Source organism: Mastacembelus armatus, chromosome 12 (assembly GCF_900324485.2).
Source record: "Mastacembelus armatus chromosome 12, fMasArm1.2, whole genome shotgun sequence".
Taxonomy (NCBI): Eukaryota; Metazoa; Chordata; class Actinopteri; order Synbranchiformes; family Mastacembelidae; genus Mastacembelus; species Mastacembelus armatus.
In genome coordinates, this window is record NC_046644.1 from 5,442,442 (window position 1) to 5,455,967 (window position 13,526).

At 38.6% G+C, this 13,526-nt stretch overlaps 1 protein-coding gene across 1 annotated transcript in view; it reads right to left on the bottom strand.

Annotated features, from left to right (window-relative positions):
- npr2 (natriuretic peptide receptor 2) overlaps positions 1-13,526 on the bottom strand; it is a 42,669-nt gene that overhangs the window by 16,240 nt on the left and 12,903 nt on the right. Inside the window, exons 6-11 of the mRNA XM_026298009.2 lie at positions 11,467-11,602; positions 9,830-9,914; positions 4,685-4,805; positions 3,487-3,561; positions 2,523-2,600; positions 58-162 (exon numbers count right to left, since the gene is read on the bottom strand). Coding sequence (XP_026153794.1) covers positions 58-162; positions 2,523-2,600; positions 3,487-3,561; positions 4,685-4,805; positions 9,830-9,914; positions 11,467-11,602 — 600 coding nt within the window. The remainder of the gene's footprint in view (positions 1-57; positions 163-2,522; positions 2,601-3,486; positions 3,562-4,684; positions 4,806-9,829; positions 9,915-11,466; positions 11,603-13,526) is intronic.

Genomic DNA, 13,526 nt, shown 5'->3' on the forward strand with positions numbered 1-13,526 from the left:
CTGTTTGTCATGAGTACCTTCAGCAACATAATTTATAAAACTGGTTGGAGACCTTACCTGCAGGCTGCCTCTGGGACAGTACTCCGTTACGATGCAGATGTTGGGAGGGTCAATGCAGGCCCCGATGAACCTGGTTAGATGGTTGAACTGAACGTCTCTCATCTGAAAATAACCACACAAACACACTGCAACTGTGAGTGTAACTCTTTCCAAACATCACATTCCCAAATCCCATGGAAACAGAGGACGTGGGGAGGAGGACTGATGGCTCATTTATATACAAAGTTTTGAGAATAACACTGCCAGCAGTTATAGTCTATTTGCAGTGAACTAACTGGCAGAGTGTCTTCTACGTGTTGAGACACATTCCTGCTCAGGGCACCCAGTTGAAACATGTGTATGGGCATAAATTGCTCTTGGAGGTTATGAATGAGCCAGTGTGCTGAGGATGATGAAAAAAAACACTGAGGTGTTGAGATGTGCAAGCAGCAATACGAGAGTGGAACAGGCAGAATGTGTAAAACTGCTCCGCGTGGAAAATGATCACGAATCACACACTGGTTTACAACAAAATGCCTTCCAAAACATGAATCACTTTAAACACAAGTATGAAAACAGGGATGTGTGAGGTTAGTGAATAGGAGAAACCTAGACTGTTTCTGGCAGGTTCTTTTTATGAGAATGTGAGAAAAAGACCAGTAATTTTCTTTTGTAGGAACAAGCTACACGGACAACCTCCTTCATTCCAACCTGTAAGTATGAGTGCTGACAGAAGCACCACAAAAAAAAGAAATCTTTCTGCAGCCAGCATGAAACTTCAAAAACAGTGTTCATAATTTCAACAGCCTACTTTTCCACTTTGAGCACCGTGACTGACAGCCGCACTCACACTAAAGCCAGGGAGTGAGTCGCTCCTGTTTCACGGCTCGGGAGATGTTAGCCTACCCTTTGGCCTATATAATTTCCCCTGCTGCACGCTGGTGGGGAAGGAGAGGGGCAACAAGGAGGAGGAGCAAGACAGAGAGCGATGGAAGACACATGGTTAAGTTTCCACTGGCAGACCCATCTCTTCCCCCATCTGGTTGCCTCTTTCATGGGCTGAGGTTTAACAACCGATCAGGCCCCCGGGGCATCCGAGAAGCTGCCATTTCAGACAGCAGCCTCTTTCCCATGTGTGTCTGCTGACTGACCAAGAAGCTACAGATGCATCCAAGAAGCCCAAACTGCTGTCCTCCAACATGCTCAGCTCACACGAAAAAATGACCAAAAATACAGAGCTGAGACAGAGAGTTTGAGTAAAAACAGTTGGAAACTAAAAGATGCTGAAAGTGAACAAAATTGCCAAAAATCTTCTCCACAAACATCCATCTTGTTCATGGGCATCCATGTAATTTTCGTGTTATGGGTTTCCTTGTGCCACACTGTGTTTTCATTATCAAACCACATATATCTGTGTGGATTTTTTCACCGTCAGCGTCCTTATCACTGTCTTGTAAATATTTCCAAGCCACAGAAACCTTGTCGTCAACAGGATGTTAAGTCTTTGCTGCAAGCGTTTGCGTAACAAGTGACATCCTGCAGTGGAAGTGGTGACAGCTTCCATTTGGGCATGCTAATGAGGGGCCAGGTTCTCTTACAAACAGGTCCAGGAAATAAAGCCTTTACTGTCCTACTGAGCTACAAGAGAGTGAGGTGAAACCGAAACAGGAACCTGTTTTGTGAAGCAGGTGAAGTGGCTGAGCTTTATATGAAGTTTACTCTGGTGGTAGGAAGAAATACAATAATGTCAGTTAGTAGGTGCTTTATTTTAATGACTGAATAAATGATCACTGAGATTAAAGTTTTTTTTTTCATTTTTTGCAGTCCAGCCCAGTTTCTCAGTGCGTGGCTTTCTTCAAACCCTGGCCGCTGAAAGTAGTGACAGAAAATAGCGCAAGACAGTGGTTCTCTCAGATAGATTTCAAAGTCCAACGCAACAATTTTGTATTCCTTCTCTCCAGAAAAACATTGGGAAAAAAAAATCACTTGACACTGCATTCCTTAAACATGTGTTTGTTTTGTTGGCCAGTTGGTTGCAGCAGAAAGAAGTTGTGAACACTTTTTTTTAAGTTGATATGCTGAATAGTTTATTATTTACACATCCAGAGGTTGAGGAGTTACCATCCACCTGGAGTCAGCTAGTTGCTAACTTCACAAAAAAGTTCAACAAAACGCAGGAAGAATAATGACATTTTATAAAAAAAGTTCAACCAAATAACATTAGATGAAAATAGTAAATTAAATAGCATAATAATATACAGGAAATTGGCATAATTTAACAATTTCACCACATGAAATTGTACAAATCAATAAATTCTTGGGTCTTTCTGAATAAATTCTGCATGTTCTCCCCACCCTATCTCAGCTGGGATTGACTCCAGCTGGCCCTGTGACTGCGGTGGATGGATGATCTTGAGTAATACAAAATAATCAATAAAAGCAGGCAAAAGACAAACAAAAAAAAACTTTTCAAGCAAACTTACATGTTTGAGTTCTAGCAAAACCTGTCTGGTCAGCTCGACTCTTTTCTTGTTGACATGTTTGATGGCCACCAGGTTCCCCTGTGTGCAGCACGAGAGGACACAGAGCAATGAATCCAGCACTGATGGAGAGTTCACTTTACACAAAAGATTATAAGAAAAGGTCAAAAAACAAAATTTTAAAATTTAAAAAAATGATAAAAGTCAGAGCAGAAGCACTTCTGCCTAAATGTGCATAAGACATAAAAAAATGACAACAGAAACATATGAATTATGAACAGCAACAGCATTTAGACTGGTGAACAGCACCATTCAGTACACCTGGCACTGTACATTTGGGGCCTGTGTACTAAGAACTGTATCTACTGCTTTGATATCTGAGGATCAGTAAACAAAGGAAGCATGGCCAATTCCTCAGAGCCACAAAAGTGACAGACAAAAAAACAACACTAAAAACTATAGCTTTTAATCCATATATTCAAGCTTTAACTTTTTTCCATAGAACATATGCAGTTAGGAGCTGGTAATGGCCAAATGCTTGGAAGCAAATACATTTGGTGTCTGATCACTGAAGGAAAACACTTAGTTTGTGCTTTGGTGTCAGATTTATTTGCCCTCTGGTCTGTACTGAATTTGAGAAGTGTATCAGTACTTCCAGTGGTCCATGAGACATTCAGGCTGCACCATGACATCAGCATTTATATAAACCTGCCCCGTGCAGCTAAAAACAAAGTTAGTTATCTCATCATTCAACAGCCTCTTTGTGTCACATTTCCTCACACCTCCTCCATCGTAAACGGATAAATTGACGCATTCTGCAGCTCACATCAAAACCAACTACCTAACAACACCCACACTCTCTTTCTCTCTCCTCTCCAGCTCTCTGGCTTTCTCTGCAAGTGTGCACATGTGTGGGTGGTAAAGGAGTGCGCAGGAGTTGAAAATGTCAGAACTCACTAAGCCTTACCTTAAAATAGCCCGTTTTTGCAAATAGCTGATATTTTCCATGGGCAGTTATCAAGGAGCCATAGCTGGAGCCTCTCTGAAAAGGTGGAAAGGAGCAGTGAGAAGAAAAAAGTGTCAGAGTGTGTAGATCAGAGCAAAGAGGATTAGATCTTGGTCTTTTAAGACTTCCTATAAAGGTTTTATCCACTGACGTTCTTATCCTAAATACCTTTCTCCATGCAACATGAAATTTCCTTTCACTTATATTTGAGAAAATAAAGTGTTTTCAACTCAAGTCCTTGGGCGTCTGTCGGCGATGCACGCAAAGTGAATAAAAATTAAATAGGCGCACTGCATACAGACAGTCTGCACAGTCAACTACACATTTGTATAGAATGCAAATGCTGGCAACACATGGCACACTGGAAAATACATTGGTCTGGAAAATTACTGTGCTTTCCACACACACACACACTCTCACACTATCCCAGGAACTGGACTGAAAACCAGTAATGAAATAGGTGTGTGCATGTGCTTTTCATGAACACTTGCATGTGTGGGACAAAACACAACCCAAAAGAGGTCCATTGGCCCTCAGAATCCAGAACCTGATACTTGAAGAAACGTGATGAGGTATTATATGTATAGGAACCGGGGCCAGGCGAAGGCTTGTTTTAACAATCATTTAATATGTATCTGCCTACCACAAACCCAGCCACCTTCAATAAGCCACTGGGAAAGCTGTCAGGAATGTGTAAACTAACAAAGGATTTGGACTCTCTCAGGGCTGCAGATTTGCTTTCTCTAAGAAAATCCACATGGTGCATTTTAATACACACCACGCAGTGTGTAAACTGGAGGAAGCTCTAAACAAATTAGCATTTTCAATTCTTGGCAGGTCCAATTTTACAGCAGCAGCCTCTCTAGACCGTTAACTGGTCCTGTTTGAATGAAAGCTGTAGACCCACTGTTGAGTCTTTCCAATTAGAAAACATGGCAACATAAACTGCCAGAAGAACAACAGTGAAGGAATGAAAGGTATAAACTCAGAATCATTTTGAAATACCCAGGGCTGCCAGTTTAAAATGAGATCATGTGGGTGTAACATTTGGTTAAAGTGTGGTATGTTTGTTTTATGTCCTCTGACCTGCACACCCCGTTTTTGTACATAAGTACACAAATCTGTACATACAAAAGTATTGCTTGAGAAGATCACCTACCTGTGAGAGCGTGAGTCGACTGCCGGCTCGCTTGTGGTATTTATTGGGGCTCTCGAACTGAAGGTCCTCCCATCGAATCCGCCAAAGCATTCCTGCCAGCTCTTTCTCCAGCTTTAGTTTCCTGCAATCAAGGAAGAAAACGGTGAATTCAACAAGGACAGCAACATAAAGAGCAGGATAACCTCACATAACACGCTTTGGTTGGGATTACAGAGGTCATTTTTATTGCTGCAACAGCTGGAATCTGAAATGGACGTGGTTTTATTATGAGGAATAAGTGTACAACATTTTAAACAATGCCAATTTAATCTGACAAGTCACTTTAAATAAAGAGCTTATTTCTCCATTCGTGCAGTTACATTTGAGCTAACATTAGACCTGGAATGGTCTCCACATCCAGTGTTTGCATGTACACATGTTGGTGCATGTAGGTTTGGGTGTTTTATAAGACTTAAACTTTACTGGTCCCCATCATCTGCTCAAAAGTCATTATTGATGAAAGCGTGAATTGACTGAATGACATCCTGAGCATTTACAAAACTCAAAGATTTTTCTCATATTTTAGTTAAAACTCTACAGAAAGAGTTTTTTTTTTTCAACTTTAAATAACGGCAGATGATTGAGGATGGTTCTGAACCACGGGTTTTTCCTTCTGTGAAAAAATCTAAAAACAATAATAACTATGAAGATTATAATTCACTTCAGTTCTTACTCCCACACTCCCACTATTTTTAACAAACTTGCTGGGAGCAGACACAGATGTTCTGACCTTATCTTAGTACTAACACCAGCACAAAAATAACTCCTGACTCAAAAAAATTGAATTATGGTTCCTTAAATTTGAGAAAACTGCTGAAACATGTCTATATGGTTACATAGATACAGCATTTCATGATACTTTCAGCAAGTCAGTAGAGTGAGAGTCTGAAGACTTTGGCAATGAAAATACAATACTGTAAACAAATACTAATGCTAGAAAGCATGAAAAACTACATCAAAGTTTACACTGTAGTAACAGAAACTAATATTTTGCAATAAAGTAAAAAAAATGAACGAAATGTTTTGCAGTTGTGGTGAGGCGATTAGCAATTATATTACATTGTTAATGTCACATGCTTAAAATATGGAAAACATTTACAGACATATTGCACTGATTTAGTGGTTTGTAAGTCTCGTAATAGGCATCTGAAGTGGACTAACTTGAAATGGCTGTACTCTGAGGACTGAGCATGTGATCCAGTGTTTTGCAGTTTGTATGCACACCCTATTGTGTTTAACAGACTTTGGCAACCCAATCAGGCTTTGTGTTTCATATATTGAAACCATGCTGTAAACACTAAGCTAAATCCATTGTGAAGCGTCACAGTTGTTTAGTGTCATGTTTTACTTATGAACAGACTCAAATTACTCAGTAAGTAACTGGTTTTCTTAGTCATGTCATGTAGCGTTATCTTAGGATACATGACTATGGGTTTTAAGCTAAGCTATGTCATATTATGTTGGTAAATGTTAAGTTGAATCATGTTACATTACTAAGTTATTATTAATATTTTTTACAGTGCAAATAAATGAATAACGCAGTTTCTGATCCTTCTATTAAGTCCTTCAACCCAGGAAGTGTCATTTTCTCAAATGACACAATATAATTTAAGAAAAAAAGTCAATATGGATAGAAAATGACCCCCAAATATGTTCACAGCCAAACCAGATTAATTAATCCAGTAATTTTGATGTCAGAGTTATTTCTGGCATGTTTTCAGTGTTATGTTTGAGTGTCAGTCTGACTGGCACTGACACCCAGGACCACTGAGGGAAAGAGGCATTCCAGCAAATCAACACATCTGGGTCAAATCTCTGAGGAGCTGCTGTTCCTCGACACTTAATGATTTACAGCAAAACCGTTTTTAAAAATAAATCTATTAGTTTTATAAAACACTTAGAAATGAAAATCTAGCAGAGCCCACACATTCCATCCCAATCTAAAAGATGTAAAACACTTCCAGATGGCAGCAAAGAAAGTATTGCTGCGTCTGCATATCGCCATGCTTTAGCCTTTCCACGAACCATCCCAGCTGGCCTCAAAGTGTCCCACTCTGCCTCTCCTTCACCAGGATAGTGTGTGTGTTTTTGGACCTAGAAGCTTCTGATGTTTGTTTGTTTCTACAAATACTCCTATGCCCAACCATTTGGAGGGCAGGAAACACCATTAAACCACCACTGCCCTCGAGTCCTATCCACCACCACCACCAAAAAAAAAAAAAAAAGGGAAAAAAGGTATTTTTCTATTTAAAGAGCCTCGTTTAGAGACCTCTGGCAGCCAGAGGGGTGAAGTGTTGGGCTCCACACTGGGCCTATTGTTTCATAAGTCCCATATGTGAATACTTCTGCTGGACCAACCCCTCCATTAAAACAACAGAGCCACGTCTATGGACTCCAAAATCAACTGAGAACAGCCAACCATCCACCTGGCTAAATCTACTCCATGAAATGCATAAACCAGTGAGCAATATTTTTTTTTACCTAAAATGTTTAATAAGGTGCAAATAATTGGAGAATATTTGGAGTAAATCACCTTTTTCTTGTAATGAAGGTGCCTATATACTGTACCACTGCAATTCAGTGCAGCTTTCTGCTCTACTGATTTCCAAAATTAAATTCCTCAAGACATTTTCAGGAAATCTTTTTCTTGTTTTGAAGAAAAATGACTCACACATTTTAAAACTTCTGTTGCAGTGCATATGTTTTGCTGCAAAGCAATACAAGGACACAGATGATTCAATACATGTTACCTTTTATTAAATTGCACATTCACCAAGTTTGACTTGTACATTTAGGAAGGTAGCTGTGAAATGTACTATGTCAAAGGAGCATCACCTATCAACTAAATTATCCAACCAGGCACCCGTTTATTACAGAAAATACACTAAAAATTTCACAGTATAAGGCTCATTTACTGTAGATTTATTGTAAAAATTAGATTCCCATAAATTCCCATTCACCCATTACTTTCATTAAATGTATTTCTAAAAATACATAAAAATATATACTCAATAGAAATGATAATGTGTTTTCTATTTGATTTTTCTCTTCAAAAATATATAAGATTGAGGCTGTAGCTCTGTGTTATCATGTGTTTTCAACATTTTAGTGGTGTTTTGTAGGTTAAGTACTAAACATGGAGGCTTCTCAGCAACTGGTTGATCTTAAAAAAGCTCTGCTGCCCACCTCTCTGTCCATCAGCAAAGCTCCACCAGTCTGCAAAACAGGAAGCCATTTGTTAGCCTCTGGTATCAACAGCGCTATCACAGAAAAAACTAAGTTCAAGAGATGGTGTATTGCATGCTTTTTGGTTGAACAGGAGATTTACATTTAGGATTTCATGGCCTTGGCTGCATGAAGTTGACTCCAAATCCAATAAAGGAGAACAGGTTCAAGTCTGTGCAAAAACTATCATTTATCTAGTAATTAATCTAAATACTGTCAGACTGGCACAACTTTGGGCCAGGAGCCAAAAAACATCATGGATTTTCCCTGTTAATTTCCCATTACAGAAATAGATTTGCTGCCATAAGTCACCAGCTGTTACACTTGGATCCAAGCTTATTAAAAGTAATAAAAAAAAAAAAACTAAATATTTCCCAAAACTCACCAGCCACAAGTCCATGAAAACTAGCTAGCTAGTGAAGAAACCATGCTGAAATAAAAACAGAAAGGATTATATTGTTGTTTTTAAAATGAAATGCATGCTCTGCGTCTAATTATCTGGTAGTTAAACATGATCAACTCAGATTGAGGCTTAGTGGATTTACCTCAGGTGGAAAGCTGCTCCTCCATCTTTCTTCCACCATTCTTCTGATCAAAATCCATTCTGATAGGCTGGTGATTAACACTTGTTTGTGTTAATAGTCAGTATTGAAAAAGATCACCGGTGTGATTTATTAGTTAGTGGTGTATAGTGACATATTAATCAGCGCCTTTTACCTTGAAAATGATTCTGTTTATTAGTAGGAAATATTATTAACTGTATATGTAAAGACATGTTTGAAGAAGTGGTGGAAACGGGGAAAATAGAAACATTAATTTTCTTTTAATACATGCAGATTTTACCCATGACATCATCATTTGGTAATCCTTCCAGTAGTTTAATTGCTTAGCTCATGCATGATTAACTCCTAACGTACTGTAATTAAATGAGGCTTAGTCTCAACATATACACGGCACCACTTGGGACACTGCGACAATTTCATTTTAATTTGTTTTTACAGCTGAATGCTGAGCACACAGTTGTAACCATTAGAAATGAGGCAGGCAATTATGTTATCTTAACCATGGAGGCTGTTAACAATTAACATTTAAACACTAACACTTTTTTAAACACTTAACTACAAATCATCGAGTCCAGATTACTGTTCTGTTCATTTCTTTTTTAAATAAGCCACGTCCAGTTTGGAAGAATATCCTTTCCTGTTTGGTTCAAGAATGCAAAGAAATGATACTCAGGATTCATGTGGAAGCACCAGAATAAGTTGGACTGCTGCGGTACAATGCTGGAAAAATGAGGCTTGATACTAGAAAGGAGAATTGCATTGAAAGGACATTAAAAATGACCTTTCTACACACACAGATGTTTTCAGCTGTACAATTTAGCACAGTTTTATAACTAACCCTAACCTAAAAAACAAATACAGCCTTCTTTTGCAAACCAAAAGGCTTATGACAACCTACAAATAAACAATAATCCTTAAAGAAAAGCACAAAAAAGAGCTAGACTGATGTTTTCCATCTGACATCAGCAGTGTGTGAATTATTAAAGTAGGTGGCATTTAGCTTTAATCCAGCACAAAGAAAACAAAGTTAATGAGCACAGTAATGATGGTTCAGTAAGAACAGCAGTAAGGGTTATTTGGGGCCACTATAAGTGCTCAGTTGGCAGCTTAAACACACTTCACTGCTGCTTTAACGCCATCACCTGCTGAGCTGTTGCTGTGGCAACAATCATGTAAATACTGCAGTGGCACCTATAGCAGCAGGGCCCATAAATCATGTCTCAAACACGTGTCTCTCGCTTTTCCTTCCGTCTCTGTGAGCAAAAAAAGAATCAAGCAACACAGACAGACTGTGTCAACGCGATGAGACCAAACTCACCTGTAAATGAGGAAACTGGAGATTCCAAAGATGATGAGCGCTAAGCCGGATCCCACAGCTACAATACCCAAAACTGGCAGATGACCTGGAAACAGGAGAAAAAGGATTTCACACTGAGTTGTCACTCATATGTTCAACAGATGTCCACATTCATATCTTTCGAATGAAAGAAAAAAAACAGCAGCTTACTGGGAAAAACACAGCTGTGGCTTCCCAAAGTGAAGCTGCACCGCTTTAGCAATCTGTCAAGCGCAAACACTAGCAATGATTTCACACAATTACACAGCTCTTTCATTCCAGATATTTTCTTTAAAACCCTGAGGGAGACTAATTATACTACCTGCTGTAAATCACAGAATAAGCAGGAAGCCTTTATTAGATAATTGTGATTTCTAACACTACAGCAGAAGATCTTTCTAATTTACTAGCAACATCTCCATTATTCATCTGGTTCTTTACTGGCAAGATTTTGGGGGAAATGCTCAAATCTATGCATTTTTGGAACTGCACAGTGTCTGGTCAACAGTCAGAAAACAATGCAATAATGATAACTTCTAAATATGGATTTGTCAGCATCTCATCTTCTGTGTGGCCTATAGTCCTGCTGGCCTAAAAGCCTTGACCTTTGTGCTCTTACCTGCAGATACAGTAGAACAGCAACTATTAAATGATTAACATTTTGGTAAATACATTTGTTTGTATCTGATATCAGTCATCTCAACTTATTCCTGAATAGCTGTTACACAGCTGCAATAATGGAACGTTTAACCCAGCAGAAGCATTACCTACTTAGTACCTAATTATCTTTGACTGTAGGATAGTAAATTTCTAAAACTGCTCTCTATGCGTTAATTGGGACTGACGCTTGTGCATTCAGTTATCTCCTTCTCCTGAAGAAACTCAATAATTCATTAACTGCATAATGTCACCACGTTTTCTCTGTGCCTGAATGGTGTTGTTCTCTGAGTCATCAAGGAGTTTCTGCAAATTCCCAACCAATCACTGTCCTTGATTCAGAAAGCGACACAGGATGACATCCAGGCTCTCAACTATGCTAATTTTTGGGCTTTGGATTTAAGGACAGAGTCAGATTAATTGCTTCTCTATTCAGTATCCCTCCATCATGCCAAAATACATTTTGAATTGCAGTGGTTTTCCCCTCAGCTCATCATTTTTGACATTTCCCTTTAAAACTGTCACAATGTTCATATTCCAAAGACCATTTTCAGCCGTTATCTTTCACACTGCTTGACATCAAGCCATCCATTATCTATACAGTTTATAGGGGGGGCTGGATTGGGCAACAGGTGAATGTACGATCCTGTTGCGTCTGGTTGATATTGAAGCAAATATTACACTTCTACATTTGCTCTTCCACGTCACTGAGGGAAAGAATTGGGATGAAACTGAAGAAAAGTAACACATTTATCATCATATCATCATCATGAAAATATCACAGATAATCTAAACAAAGCGTCAGTGCCTCCTAATATCCATCTGACAACAGATTCAATCTTAGTCTGAGACCATTTTTATATAATAATAACTTTCTATAATAATGGTATAGGGACGGTATAATAATGTTCTAACTTTGAATTGAGGGTTGTGTGTTGCCAGATGATGCAGAGTTGTCATACCATCTTTGCAGGATGGGTCGGCTGTGGAAAACACACAGGGGGGATTATCCAATGGGGGGACACCACAGGGCCAGTGGATCTTCTCTGTCTGAGACCAAATGATCTCTTTGGTGGTTCCATTGTAGTAGGCAACCACCTGAAAACACAAAGGAAAACACTGTTTTAAAGGGATGAAAACAAAGATATGGAAAATGTAGGCTCGATTCACATTCAATTTCAAGTTAAACTGAAATTCACTTGTAAGCTAACAAAAAACAGCAGCTCCCATGAAGTTTTATCCACGCAGCATGAAAACCACTGCTTTCTCTCTCTCTGTGAGATCTCTTAAATTAACAGGTAGAGGTTTTAAATTAATCATCTGTTTTAAGTGTGAATACAGGCCTGTCCACCAGACCTGTTGATCTTCTGTAGAAACTATAGTTAAATCGCCAGATCCTCCACTATGATTCTTCACCCACTGGTCAATTTGAGTAAATAACCACAGTGCATGACAGAAAAATACCAACTACTCAACGGGCTTTTTCCTGTAGAGCTGATGGCATTCGATGTGCAAAGGTCTAAATCAAAAAAGATTTGAGACTTGAAGAGATTTGATTGTTTTTTTAATTATCGTTCTAGGCAATATTGAATAGATCACAAGATTCAATTTTGAGCGAGGTTATGCTCTGCCTTTGTATTATGACAAATTATGTGATTTTGATAAGTCTGTCTTAGCTGTCTGCAATACAAGCTTTGGTCTCACCTCAATTTTACGTACGACAGTACGACATTTTGAAAAATATGCTAATTTGGATTCTTGCTGAGAATTAAATAAGAAGCTCAATACAACTCATGTTTTTTGTTAAATATGCAGCTATAGCCAGCAGCCTGCATATAGGACAGTACTATATAGCATAAAGACTGAAAACAGGGCGAAGCAGTTCACCCGTCTAGTGAAAAGATCATTTAAATCAGCTAGTTCTGCCTAATGCCTGTGTTTGAGCTTTTTTTGACAGTCCAACTTCTTGACCAGCATCTGTCATCCTGCTGTGAAACATGACTCCTGAGTTCCTAAGTAGCCCTAGGAGTTTATATGTTTTCCATCACTGCTCCCAACATGTTTTGCTCTTTCTGCTAAAGCCTTTAAGGCTGTCACCCCCACAGAGGGTCATGAAAACAATGCAGAATGTGATGGGTTAAGGGGCAGAGTCTGCACAGTCTGAAATAGCTGCAGTATTTCAGTTCGAGAGTTCTTATTCACTCCTCTGCCAAATAATCTCTTCCAACAATTCACTTCATCTTGAGTTAACTCTAAAAACCTATGATATCTTTAAGCCTGCAAAGCCTTAGAAAATACAGCCACACCAAAACAAACAAAGGTATGGGGACACAGGTTACCCCATACCTTTGGTCATTTAGTGTACCTCCTTACTGTTGCCTGTGCAAAAATAAAATGTGCACACTGTGTTTAAGATAACATTAACATTTGCACAGATGTATAAAGCACTTGAACCTAAATATTACAGTCCTCCAGATATAATATGTGCATCCACTGTAGGACAACCACACCGTAACATTTTCTGCTGTCAGAGTCAATGTTGTGAGATTAATGTATATTGCATTACTCATAGCAATGTCACTTGGAGAGCAATGTATACATCTTAACATAGCAATGAGGGATTGTGTCTTTTTTCCATAATTGTGAACATAATTACATAACAAAAGTTGTGAACAGATAAATAACTAAACATTTAAATATATCACACTCCTGATTGACAGATATTGCAGTTTTAAAAACAGTCATACATTGCTGGCAAGACAACAGTGTTAATTTCATTAATGAAGACAATAATAAAGGTTCATTAAATGTTCATTTAAGACACTAACAAGCTAAAACTCATATTTGATGATAGAAACTAAATCTTGGGAAGTTAAAGGAACAGCGAGTTATGTGGCTTCTACACCTGTGGGATTCTATAGGAGGGACTTAAAGTAATGACTCAATAACTTTTCAATGACTAACATTATACTAAAACTATAAAGGATGAAGTCATGCTGCCAGACTCTGAGGACCACCATGA